The 14,006-nt window shown below is 42.8% G+C and overlaps 1 protein-coding gene across 2 annotated transcripts in view; it reads right to left on the bottom strand.

The window, feature by feature from the left end:
- Window positions 1–6,576, bottom strand: part of RAB14 (RAB14, member RAS oncogene family) — a 14,472-nt gene extending 7,896 nt beyond the window's left edge. Inside the window, exons 1-3 of one of the 2 annotated variants that reach the window (XM_026049425.1) lie at window positions 6,389–6,422; window positions 5,564–5,592; window positions 860–918 (exon numbers count right to left, since the gene is read on the bottom strand). In XM_026049425.1, coding sequence (XP_025905210.1) covers window positions 860–911 — 52 coding nt within the window. In that variant the 5' untranslated portion in view covers window positions 912–918; window positions 5,564–5,592; window positions 6,389–6,422. Of the gene's footprint in view, window positions 1–859; window positions 919–5,563; window positions 5,593–6,388 lie in introns of both variants that reach the window. The other variant, XM_026049424.1, reaches the window with a different exon arrangement.
- Between the last annotated feature and the right edge of the window lie 7,430 nt (window positions 6,577–14,006).

The following is a 14,006-nucleotide window of genomic DNA, read 5'->3' as shown; positions in this document are numbered from 1 at the left end:
TTAGAATAAGGCTTCAGAGCACCAACACCTACACAAGATCATTAGGCATTAAATTATTCACAAGATTAGAGAGTCAGAGCTTTGACTGGGCTTAATGTTATCCCAGAAGAACCAGTCAGCCAAGGAAACTGCAAATGAAGCAACTTTTAAACACAAAACTATAGCCTGACAGAGGTTTAAAACCATCGAAAGCAACTGATTCCAGTTAATACTTGCATGAACATGGATTACAAGACCTTCTGAGGTTAAAGATGCAGTGGCAGTAATACTGCTACAGCAAATCTGAATAATTACCACAGAAACATCCAAACTGCCATCCTTGTAATAATTCTGATACACACACATTTTCCACTGTTTCTGCCATATTCCTAAACATAATCTTTATGCTCAGGGAAAAAGGGACTGCACCCATCAACTTTTAGCACGCTCTTTTTCTAGTGCTATTCAGAAGACTATATGTTATAGCCCTACCAGCAAGGATAGTCAAGAATTCTACAATATATTAAAAGAAAAAAAAAGTAATAGCTATATTTTAAGGTGACTCTTGCAGAGGGCTTGGTATTTGCCTCACTCCTAGGACACAGGCCACCAATGATGTACAGAATCGTCAAATAGCAGACCTTATTGCATCTACACCGCGAGCGGCTAAAGCTTCGAGAGCAAGTGTACTGGTCTGTGAGGAACTGAAGCTGAACAAGTCACGCTACTGAAGAAGGCACTGCTGTGTAACAAGTAACACATAACAGGAAGTCAACAAGAGCCGAGTTGCAGGGTCTGCAGTTAGGCTGTCATGGATACAAACATTAATATGATTAGGTATGTGTGCTGCCGAGATAAACATTTTCCAGTTCATACTTACCAATAATGATGTACTTAAAGATGTAGGAGTAGTTGTAAGGTGCAGTTGCCATTGTGGCACTAAAATAAAGAAAGAAAACATATCAGAACTGCAACTTACTCATTCGACCACTCAATTCACAAGATTTAATTCATATAATGAAAAAAAAGTGAGGGGGCAGGGGGAGCCATTTTCCTTCTTTATCCTCCCCAAGCCATCCTTTACTTCAAGTTGTACTTTCCTTCAGTCATTGAATTTGTGGCCTGGGACATTCACAAAAGATCCCATATCATTTACTCTGAACCTCTGTCAGTAAGAGCTCTGTAAGTAGAAACAGGCTCCAAGTCATACAGATGCTCATTAACTTGCATTAGGAAAAGCTTCAACCTATTAAAAAGCTCCAGTACCTTCTTGCCTGGTACACAAAGAGCAGGCCAATAAACATGCTAGCAATATAGCTGGTATGTGAACTGGAAATAAGATTTTCTTCTTTTTTKGAGACAGACTTTAAGACGACCAACTAAACCAGCCACTTGCAAGTTTCAAATGAAGCACATGGGAATAGCTACAGAAGGAACATGAGATGGTGCAGTTTGCATCAATTTAGCCATRCATGGAAGACTCCAGACTTTTGTTTACCTAAATTAAAAAACCGACAAGGCATAAATCACATATTCAAGAAGACAGTCAATATTTTGGTGGCTTTGTCAGTATAGCAGCATTACAACAAAACTTAGCCATTTCTCCATTTTTTTCCTCCTGAATACACCTCACCAAATCAGTAAGATTTATTTACTAATTACRATTTACAATAAGTTCATGCAATATTGTCAGAATTACATTGGCATAAATACTTCCAGAATTTCCATATGCTTTCCTATACACAGAAACAACTGGAATTGATTTCAGCTGTTTAAACTGGTAAGGAGTAGTATGTGACAAACCGATACATAAAGTCAGCCAGGACTACAAGGCTACACTGCACCAATACTGCAGTTTGACAGAAGGGATGCTGAGYGTCTGCTCATGCTCCAGGTTAACTACATACTATGTGATCAGTTAAGCAAATGGAGGATTTGCATGAGGAATTCTCCATGACCTTTCCTGCTCAGCAAGTAGCCAGCCATTAGAAAGACACAGTACTTCTCTGAAGGACATGGCTTCACCCTACAAATACAAATTCCTTCAGTCACGTGCTAGCTATATGAAAAGTGACACTACCATTGCAGAGAAATAAAAATGATGAAAACTTATGAATCTGAAACTTTTCAAAAGCAAAGCAGCATTTCTTCAACCCAGATTAATCCATAACAGTCAACTCTAGACATAAGAAAGTGACTGACAACAAAAAGCTCATTCACGGTACACTGCCAGCAGCCAGTGGTTCACAGAACAGTTTTAAAACAAACACCTTTATCTAGACCTTGAAGAGAAGAGCATAGCTTATACAGGCATGTAAGGAAGGTTTACTGTGTGCCAGTCAGCRATCTGCACCTTGGCTTTCCTTCATGCTCTAAGGCATTGTAACTATCAAATACTTCTACCCCAAGCAGTAAGAAAAGTATCTACGCTAAGTCTTATAAATACACACACTGTCTATTAAACCAAGTTTTAACCAAGTTAGTAAACCAAAGATGATTTGTCTTTGAATAATACAAGGGGTTAATTCAAAGAATACCTGTAGGTGTTGGCAAAACAGAACTCCACYAAGTATTGCACTGGTACCAAAAACAGTCCTTTTATCAAGAAAATCTCAGAGGGAACCCTCTAGGCCAGCAGAGGGAAGTCCTAGGCCAGTCATCCCATCCAGTTTCAGTCACCCTCAGCCTCTAATGAATAATAATTATTSCAGTAAATGGACATGAATGACAACCCCTGCTGTTAATAACAGACAGAGGTGAATCACAACAGCTCCATGATGCAGAGGTAAAGAAGAGACAAACTAAATGCTGAAGACATAGTGAGAACTCAAGTCTTTGAGCACTTAAAAATCTCAGCCATGCTACAGATGAAGGCAGGAAGCTTAGGCCAGAATACTGCTTAACAGCATTCATTAATCACAGAATATTAATTAACCACTTGCATTATTATGTAGCTAATATGTTGATAACATCAGCCATCTGGAGAGAATGAAGCTGTACCWCGAGCTCACAGCCTTCTGTTACAGCCACACGGAAGCTTAGTGTCCAGCACTGGGATTTGGGGGAAAGGCTGCATTACCGAGGAGGCTGCACACAAGCACACACACACCTCACCTTCAGCCAGARCTCACATTATACAGTGTGATAACTAAGTTAACCAACCATGAATTGGTAACAGGAAATAGAAGAAGTTTGGTCAGGAAGCTTCGTGTACACAGCCCTCTTCCTTATGGCAAATTCTGCCAGCTTAGAACAAGTTCAGCTCTCCTCCGACAGGAAACACTTCCCTGGATATTACAGTATTATTTCAAGATGGCAGCTAGACAGAGAGTATCATTTTTCATTATATACAGACTTTGATAGTTTCAAAACCCATGCAATTATTTTCTGTATTGCACTTATGACTGGAAATGTTATAGTGAACAGTGCCACCACAATCTATTTTCCACACACCAACTTCTCCCTTAAAGGCTTTAATTTTATGAAAGGAAAAAAAGCAAAAAAAAACAAAAAAAAACAACAATGAAATATTAGTGACATCTTCTGTATTTCCTCCTCTGATCAACAGGTACTGCATCTGTACTTTGATTATTAGTGAAGACATTTCAAGTATCAGCACTTACTCATACACAACAAAAAGAGGGACATACTAGGCAGTAAATCAAGACAACATAATTGCAAACATCACTTCCACACTAGCTTTGATGTGGCGTCTAGCCGAACTGAAGGACATAGCTTTAATTCTTCACGGATATCATATTGCACATAGAATTCTCATACTTGTTTCTTGCTCAACATAAAGCTACTCTGCTATAAGAGACTAGAACCTGTATGCACAGGTTTTATTATACGCTACATGTGCTACATACCATTATCTGGCCAACCTACGCAGAGATGATACAAAGAGATGATAAAAATGGCCACTAGCTTCCAAACAAGGGTAGCCCAACCATTWCGAGTTCCCCTTAAAGGGGAAACTCCCCACTCATCAGCCAGAAATCCACCGATTACAGTGGAACCTCTGTCAAGCACACAAAATTAAATGCAATATTCCAGCAGTCTAAGTAGTACCTTTTGAAATATGGCCTACAAATTCTATCAGTTAAGGCCTCCTGCAAAGCCATACCACACTGAAAGGTAATAACCATTTTGTTATCAACTAACAATACACAATTCCCACAAGTCTATTGTTCACACCAGTCTAGTACTATTGCTTTTCATCAAGGATCTATTGCTTCCACATGACAAGGGCATTCAAGTCTTTTATATGTTATGCCAGCACTCTTTAAGGACATCCCCAAGTCTCCCCTTTCATTTTTTGAGGGTTGAAGGTACAGGTCTTGAAGAGTCCTCTTCTAAGACCAATGCTTGAGGAATCTAATTATAAGCTTGCTAGCAGTTTTGAACTGCATCTTCCATTACCTCTAAATCCAGTTATTTTTTTCCTCAGGAAAAGCACAAAGCCTTCATGCTACTGGGCACAGATTTGTGAGCGTGCACCTGTAGATACCCTTATTTCAAGCTATCGGCAAAGACAGGCATTTGCTATATATCTTCAGTCATAYAGAACACCTCAACTCAAACTGCAGTCCAGTATGTATTTTTAGAAATTCCACAGCCCCCTGTATGAACATGCTGACTTTTTTCTTCCTTTTTCTTAAGGAAAAGTTACCTATCATATGATCTTCACCTTGTTTCCTCATCAATTACCCTCTGAGGTTGTTATCCTTTCAATGGCTTTGCATGCTGCTCTRTCAAGCTCCGTTTTATTTCTGAAACTTCTTGTATTTTTTACACGTGCACCAGCCATGCCTAGCTCCACATCTAAATTAAATATGACATACCTGTGCTCAACAAGAGCACTCTTCAGCATCCATTCTCCAAGACATAGGAGTTCTTTAGCCATTTGCATATCCTCATTTACCCACTTTCCTCTTCCTATAAAAGGAAGCCTAGCTCAACCTGCATCATGTGTCTGAGATTGTAGAGGAACTAAGTTTCAGGTATCAGATGGGCTTAGACACAGTATATATGGCAGATGGAAAGGGTCTGTTGCAAGGCTAATAAATCAATACAGACATACATGAACTACAGTCAATAACTTGGAAAAATACACTTAAAAAATAAGTAAAGGTCTACTTCCTATGCTCAATGAAAGAAACAAGAAATAGCAGGTGAAGCAGTCGTAAGTAGGTTCTACTAGACACATCGGAATAAGCAGGTAATTTTAAAGTTCTGTTTGCATTTTTAATCCTAGTGCTTCCAGTATAGCAGGTTTGTTTTCAGGCTGCTGTCCTTCACAATAATCTTTTCTTCTTATGACTCTCAAAATGGAAAGAGAAAGAGGGAGTTTCTTACTACAACTTATATACAGGACAGGTTAAAATCCTATAGAAAGTGAGCAGCTTATTTTAATGCCATGTTCAACTATATGATCTTTAGGTATGAAGTCTTCTAGAGGGAGATTTATTGCTCATCAGACTCCAACAGGGCCCCATCCAAACTGAGCCAGAAACAGATCCAAGAAGAAATGCATTCCATTTAAAAGCATTTAGATAGCAGAAGAGTTAGCTTTCTGACTCACGGGTTGAAATTATTCAAGTAGTCTTTGTCCTAAAAACAAACAAAAAAACTTGTTTATAAAACAGCACTTTTATACACCTGTGGGAATATATATAACTATAGAGCACTTTTCTCCTTCAGAGAATCACCACACCCTTTGGAGGCCCCGAAAAGGGCAATCCACACACACCAAAAAGGAAAGACCCCAACGCAGACACTTCTTCCCAGGTTTACTGCAAGGTTGAGGCCAGTATGCTTTCAAATCAATATAAAATGGCCCAAGGGTGTCTCAGAACCCTTAAAATGGCAATCACGCAATACACGGACAAACAAAAAGGAAAAACACAAGGAAAAACTAAAAAAAATGATAAATTTAATTCTTCTGCTTGTTCAGAATAGACACTGACAAAAGAAAACAGAGAAGCAGCCCTGAATGCTTCTGTGACTTCCTCAAATCGGAAGTGGCAAGGATTTGTTGCGCCCCCATTTTTTTTTTCCCAGCATGACAGTTATTTTCCCCCCGGGCCCCGCGGGCGCGCAGGTAACGCGGGGCCCACCCGCGGCCGCGCTGCCGCCACGGAGGAGCAGAGCGGCGGGGCGGCAGCAGCCGCGGCCCGGCTCCCGCCGCGCCCTGCGCGGCCCCACGCGGAGCCGCGGCCCCCGGGGACCGGCCCGGCGCTGACAAGGCCTGGGCGGCGGCGAGGAAAAGGGCCGGGAAGGGAGCTGCCCGGCGCCGCTGCGGGGGAACGGCGGGCAGGCCCGCGGCGGGAGGGCGGGCAGCGCCGCGGGGCCTAGCGCGCTAGGCCCGGCCGGGCAGGGACGGCGCCCCCCAGCCGCAGCCCCTCACCTGGGCTCGGGGCGCGTGTCCGTGCAGCTGGGCTGTGCGGGCGGCCGCGCGCTGCCCCGTGTGGGCCCCCGGGAGCGCTCCGCGTCGCGCTGGGCAGTGGCCGGGCCGGGTCTCCGCCTCTCTCCGCGGCTCCCTTCGCCTCAGCGCCGCTGCGCCCCCATCACCCCCCTTATCCAAGATGGCGGCGCGCCTCGCACGGGGTTTCCCCTCCCACTCGCGACGGGCCGCGGGGCCGCACAAAGGTGGGCGCGAGCGCCCGCGCCGCAGCCAATGGCGGCGGCCGCGCGCCCGCCAGGGCCCGCCTCCTCCCGCCCGGAGGGGCGGGGCGGGCCCGTGCGGCGAGCGCGCGCGCGCACGCGAGATCCCCCCCACACACACACCACGTCTCGGCCCCGCCCCGCCCGCGCGCCCGAGGGGCGGGAAGGCGGCGCCGGGTCGCGCGCGCGGTCGCCTCACGGCGGCGCCGCCCTCGGGAAGGCGTCGTGGGCGCGTCGGGAGCGCAAGGCCGGGGTGAAAAGGGCCCGGGGTAGAAACGCAAACGTCGCTTTTGTAGCAAGGTGCCAAAGCACGGTGCTTAGAGCTGCGCTATGTGGAAAGGGTGAGTGAGCAAGTGCTAATGCTGAGGAAAATCCCGGCTTTTCCCCATTTCCGTTGTGGAAAAGTGACGGTCCTGTCAGCTCCTTCCACACAGGAGACCAGGTTACCCTTGATCCCTGATGTTCCCACTTTCAAAATCGCAGCTCGAACGGCTTCAAAATCATGTATTTTTCCCTCTCACAAGGGACATGTCAAGGACCTACAAGGACATGTCATGGCTTATACCCTTAGCATTAAAATATCCATGTTTCCTGAGATGTTAAAAATGAGGTAAAGGTAACATCATGAAGGATTCTGGGCATCTCCAAGTCAATAAACCTACCCACACRCTAAGCTCAGCCTACAAATTTCTACAGAGGTTACAGAAATAGTTCAGACACTCAGAATCAAGTCCAACAGTATTACAGACTAATTTTCAGATTCTCAGTTCTGGTCTACATTGTGTTTAATTGAAGCGCCTTTGAAAATTGTATTTTTGGGAAGCTTCGGGGCCTAGAAAACCTGTTAAAGCTGGTTACAACTCTATTTAGAGAGAAATTATTAGAAGGGCTGCTAGAGGGCAGCCACACAGCGTGATTTATGGTTTTGATAATGAACGGGACATTTCATCAGCTTCAGTGCAACAAAAGCAAAGAGCTTCAATTAAAGTAATCGGAGGGATTCTACTTACTCATTTTGGAGTTGAAAGTTGATTAAGGCTTAAGTGCAAATGAAAAGAGCTAATAGTTCTTCCTGCACAAATAGGTATTTGATACAGAATTTGCATAATCTAATTTCCTGCTTTGACAGATTGCTAAGGGACTTCCTAGATCATGGAAAGCATCCACTTCTGCTGTGTCTCAGTGTCCAAGATGCCAATTGCACTTTCACCTAAAACATCATGGAGCAGTTTTCTGTCCGTGTCTGTGATTAATGTTATGGAARTATGTTTCCAGAATGGACATTTTCCATCTCTAACTACTATGACATTATGAATTCCATTGCCTCAGCAAAAGATAGGGAATTTTTTACTTTCTGAGGTAACTGCTTTCAGTGAATCATTTGTTCCCTAATAAATAAATACTTTGTCCCTAGTGGAGAGTTATTATAGTGGTATGACTGTCATTCTTTTTTTCCTTCACAGCTCCTATTGTCAGAGTTTTGACTTTTAAATAGATAACACTATGCAACAGAAACATTTTCAGGTTTTGCAATACTTGCCCCATGGAGAGTGATTTTTGCTAGAAAAACAGGTCAAAACAAGTCAAGTCAATATGAATGATTTCCACAAGAGGGAGTCTTCAAAGGAAAATGATCTGAATATTTTGACCCAGTTACAGTGTGGCTTACAGTTCTTTTCTCCATTTGATATTTTCCTCAAGTATTATATTAGCACAGATACTAGAGCATTTCCTTAACAGCTTAATTATAGAATAAACTCCTAAAACAATCATATAAAATAAATTCACTATTTTTCATGTATGTTTCCTTCTTGGTAGAATTAGTTAAAAATATTACCTTTTCCTTTTTTTTTTTTTTTTTTTTTTTTTAAAGGAGTTCATGACAGTTGCTTTCATAAGAAATACTCCTGTAAGGATGACCGATTATGAAGCCTACAAAGACAGAGATGGTATAAGTAGCCTATTTAAGTCTTATCTAGTTTTCCTGTGAAAACTCCAAACTGTCCTCTCGCTGTGAGTAAAACAACTTGAAGTTACTGCACAGAGTGTCGCTGGCTTTCCTGTAAGATTTGCAAATACCATTGCAGAGTTCAAACCTGCTTGTGTACTACAGAAAGGAGACATTGTGCCTCTTCTGTGACTATAACAAGACAAATGCCTTTTCCCTGTAGTAGCCACAGATACAACATTTTCAGGATTATTCAACACCTATCCAAAATACTTAAAGCTGAAGACTGGCTTATGAAGACATGCTTTAATCCTGAACAGAATGAAAAGTGGGTTTGGAATATAACCATTTTTATTTGTTATTTGCAAGAAAATTAGAAACCATTCTCTAACTGGGAGTACGACTTCAGATGAGTTAAAATACAGTACAGATTTGATTTACAGGTTGTGGGTTTGAGTTGTTTTCTGTGCTTTTATCAAATATTCTTATAATGTTTAAAGCACAGAAAAGGTTTTTAGCAAGACATAGAAGACGAGGAGGCAAGCATCTCTATTCTTTTATTTTTGTGTGTGTCTGGGAGCTTGCAGCAGTATTTCAACAGCAGTTATTGAGAAAAAGCTGACTTCACCCTATTCATTCTGAACATCTGGGCAGAACCTAACAWCAGTAATTAAATTACCCACTAAATTGGTAACAATACCAAATGGTCAGAGATGGAATGCTGCATATTGTCCCACCCTTCTCTGGGTTTCTGTTAGGTCAATACAGCCTGCTCTTGAAAATCCTTTCCTATGGGTCTCTTTCTGAAGTCTTTGACAAGAAAGAACTGGATCCAAATTTTCGAGTCACATGAGCCTCTTGGATTTTTTTTTTTTAACCACAAACCAAGGAAAATTAAAGGCTCGTGGTTAATACAGCTGGTTTAACATTTCAGGATTCTGTTCAAATAAATCATATACAGTATTCTGTAATAGCTACTTCCTTGTTTTAAAATGTATTCACATAAAATATTTTAAATAATAATGAAATTACATATTAGCATTTCTGAAGAGCATGAGCTTTCAGGGCAGGAGAGAATGCAGTATCTGCTTATTGCTGTTCCTAAGAGTAGCATTTAATGACTCCTTTGCTTTAAGCTGCTTTAAAATATGCTAAACAACTAGTTTTCTTCTGCAAAGCTTTTCTGAATGTCCTATTCCTACCAGTACAAACTGCCAGCAGTGCATCATTTCAATCCTGCAATTAGTTCAGTAGTTCCTAGTATTTCCTCGTATTTCTGTATGCTCTCTCTGAAAACGTAGTATTACTTCTTTTATTTCTAAGTTCCCTATCTTTGTTATAATTAAGTATATTTGATCTACCTACTATGCTATGATTAATATTTCCACTAATAATAGGGTCTTTTGTTATATAATTCCAAGGCTTTCTAAGCCCTTTCAAAACAAAACATAATCCTCACAACATTCCCATGAAGAATAAAAGTATTATAATCACYATGGTAAAACAGAGAAACTGAAAAAACAGAGTGATTGTAGGGCCTTGATGTAGGACAGAAATATAACCAAGAGATGGAAATAAGAGACAGGATTTCTGACCTACTCAAAATGTTCTCACTGTGGTGTACTGATACTTTAATGGATAATCATCCCAATTTTTACTGTTTTTATTCAGACTGAATTTCCTGAAGAAAATAGCAAAAACATTAAGACTAGTACAACAAAAATCTATAACATACTTCACACAAGAAACTTGAAAAACTTCATGAACAAGATCTGATCATGCCCCTATGAGGCAAGGAATTTATTCAGTTATTTCCTGATTCTAYAGACCTGTAATTTCTTGACTGCTTAGACTGCATGTGCATAAACATAACAGCAAAAACTGAACCACGGAGCATTTTTCTTTCCACTACCACACAGAAGTTTTCACACACTCATCAGCAAGTGAACATACTAAGAGGTGACAACAACATTAAAAGGCAGAAAACAACGTGTGAAAATATATAGGCTTTGAAATCCACAGAAGTATCTCTTCTATTGTTATATTTGTGTGGAAAAAAAAAATAGGGGGTGGAATACTGCTATGGTAGAAAAGCTCAGCAATGTCAAACAATTAGTCATTGGTTCCTTATTTACAGTCACAACAGCTGCTGTGAAGTCATAACGCAGGTTCTCAATATTGCTATTACTAACATAAGTTTGGTTATCCTACAGGAAACATTACTTTGCACAGTCCACTAGAAATGTTGTTATAATAGAAATGATCCATAACATACAACTACAGAAAACAAACAGTGGTGGCATTTGTAGGACATGGAAGCCGCAGCCAACAGCATCAGAAACAACCAGCTTGTCAGAATTCAACAATCCTTTCAACAAGCATTCAATCATTTAACACGCACAGTCAATGAAATAAAGCATCTAAATAAGATATGTTTGTTCAGACATAGTTTCTCCCTCTTTCTTCTTCGCCTTCAGCCTCAACCCCAACTTCTTTTTTTTTTCTCTATTTTTGTGCATTTTATATAGGCAAGCACAAAAAGAAGAAGAGGCATGGGGTATTTAAGGAACTATTTTGAAATGGTTATTATTTTGTGAGAATTGATCATTTAACACTGAACTAGTCTGAAATGACTAATTGGTGTTTCCTTGCATTCTCATTTCAAGTTGCTAGGTTCTTCTTTCATATCTTACCACTTCACTTTATGGTGTCTGTAGAAATGTCTTTGTGGTCAATTTTTTTTAGTTCCTTCTTTAAGGTTTTTTTTAGTTCCTTCATCCCCTGGAAAATAATTAGCCTAAAAAGCATGTATTTATGTGCAATTATACAATCTCAAAGCTTCAAATTGAAGTTCATTTTCATCGTATTTCAACTCTGGTTTCTGGTTCACCCCTCTTAACTTAATCCTCAACACTGCATTCGAGCTTCTATGTTTCACCTAAAACATMATTTCAGCGTACGACTGTGTGCAAAATTCTAGCATGATCCTTTCAAAGACAGGCAAGTTGTGTTATTTTCCTGGTCATTGTGAAGCAGACCTCCAAAATAGTGGCACAAGAAGGTGTAATTCATTTGTCTTGCACAAATCAAGATAGGATCTGTGTAGAGTTCCCTATGAACAGAAAGTTGAGTATGAACCTTTAGATACCTTAACCTTTATCTACCTTTGGATAACACATGACTATTATTATCTGTTTTTTTTTCTTATTATCTGTTTGTAACTTATGTTCCTGATTTAACGAAATGTTTTCTACTGCTCTGATTATGCACAATTTTTCTTGATAGTAGAATAAAAATGATAGCTTGTAAAAATATTCTGGATAATACTGTTCTTATCAAGCAAAAAGACTAAGCAATCTTTAGGTACTATGATGACTGAGAAAACAWATTGACTATTGGCTTTTATGAGTAACATGTCATTGTTACATTTCTTTGCAATTGCAGCAACAACCAAAGGCATCGTTGACAGCACAGAAACTGTTTTTGTAAATACCAGTACCAGTGTGGACCTACTTCAGTACAATACTTCTTCAGGAATACAAGACACAGTTCACTGATGACAAGATTTAAAGAGAGAAAGAAAAACAAGAGCCATCTATGGCCTGTGTGGGATTTACCGCAACTCACTTGTAGCAGCTAGGAAAAATTACAGGGAAGTGCAGTAAGTTACAAATTTAAATAATTTCTGTTTGATTTGTTGAAAATATATTAGTAGCCCACATATATGTTACTGCTTCTGTGTTTCATGAAGCTGGCTAATAGTATGTTGGTTTTAAGTATCATGTTCCTTTCTAGAGCTTCAACACATGCATGAGAGGATGAATCTGCTCTATGCGACTTACACCAAAGTAGGAGAGTCACTACATCAGTGTTTCATGTGTGTACAGTTATACCTCATTCCTTATGATACACTTCAGAAGTTAAACCCCTATTAAATTTTTTAGGGGCTTAACTGGGCTGTCTGATCAATAGCTCTAACTTTTGCTACCCACCTTTTCCTCCTAACAASCACGGTTTGTATAAGAGCTGCATACACACACTGTGCCCAGGGGTAATCATCTTTGTGGAGATACTATTCTGGGGTACATTGGAGCAAGTAACCCCCCCAAAATTATGTTCACATGGCCCGGAGCCAGATGTCTATGTGCAGACATATGCATATGTATACAAGCACACTGTATCTTAGAGAACTGGCGTGAGGAAGTGGGTTTCTGTGAATAGGTTGCAGGAAGGAAGTGGCAGACGTCTTTTTTTTATGATGGATAGAGACAGGAAAAAAAAATATATTTTCACACACTGAAGCAAAACTGAGAAAGAAACATGGGGAAAATTGRGTGGGAATGAACTGTGACAATCGAGGGCTGAGAGGAGGTGAACTGGATGGAGAGACAAGTTGCTTTACCATTGTGCAGTAGCCCTGCCATGGGGACAAAGCATCTGCAAGCCCGTATGTGCACCCGGCCGAAACGCCGCAGACACGGCCTTGCACGGCCTCACAGTGCTCACTTTGCTTTCATGTCTGTGTGTTGTTCTCTCTCCTGGCGTTTCCATTTCCAGGAGCAGCCGGGGCGGCGATCGCAGCACTGCAGCCTTGCCGAGCCGCTGGTGCGGGKCTGAAGGGCGGCTTTGTTGGCCCGACTCAATGCGGCTTTGTCCCTGTGGCAGTGGCAGCGCGGGGAGGACGGGACCGGCGGGGCGGCAGCACATGGTTTTACTGAGGGGAAATCAGTAAAGATTTGCCAATTCGCCAATTATCATCGTGTCAGGACTGGCAATCCGCCCCATGCCGCCTTCGCCTCGGGCCACGTGCTGGGGCTGCTCATGGCGTGCGAAAGAGGGGAACGTAGGAGCCACTTCTGCTAGTCACCCCGACGGGGAAGCATCAGTCAGAGCTGTGACTCAGGCCGGGAGGCCCCGAGGAGCCAGGGAGAGCACCGAGTGACAGTGACAAGAGGACGTGTGGCACCTCACGGGCCATGGAGGTGAGTAGGGCAGACAAAATGGAGGCGAGGGCGGTCCGGGCCCGGCGGGTGTCCCAGCGCCGCGGGCAGCACCAGCCGGGCGGCAGGAGCCCCCGGGAGCCGTTAACGGCCGCGCCGAGGAGCCGTTAACGGCCGCGCGGAGCCGTTAACGGGCGCCGCGCCCCCTGGCGGCCGCCGCACGTGGAGGGGGCGCGGCGGGTCCCGCCCCCGCGGGGCCGCCCCGGCCCTGCCCGGCCCCGCTCGGCGCCGCTCCCGGCCCCGCCGCCCTCAGCTGCCTCCCGCCAGCGCCAGCGCCAGGTAGGGCGGCTCGGGCGGCGCCCGGGGGTGCGGGGCTTGCGCCGCTTCTCCCGCTCCGCATCGGGAAGGGGCTCACTGGGGCGGGGGGCCGGGAAACTCCGGGGCGCGGGGGCGGCCTGGGGCCGGGCGGCTCC

Source organism: Nothoprocta perdicaria, unplaced genomic scaffold (assembly GCF_003342845.1).
Source record: "Nothoprocta perdicaria isolate Ctin4 unplaced genomic scaffold, notPer1 scaffold_6, whole genome shotgun sequence".
NCBI classification, from domain to species: Eukaryota; Metazoa; Chordata; class Aves; order Tinamiformes; family Tinamidae; genus Nothoprocta; species Nothoprocta perdicaria.
Note: the sequence above shows the minus strand (reverse complement) of the source record. Positions and strands in the feature narration are given on the sequence as shown.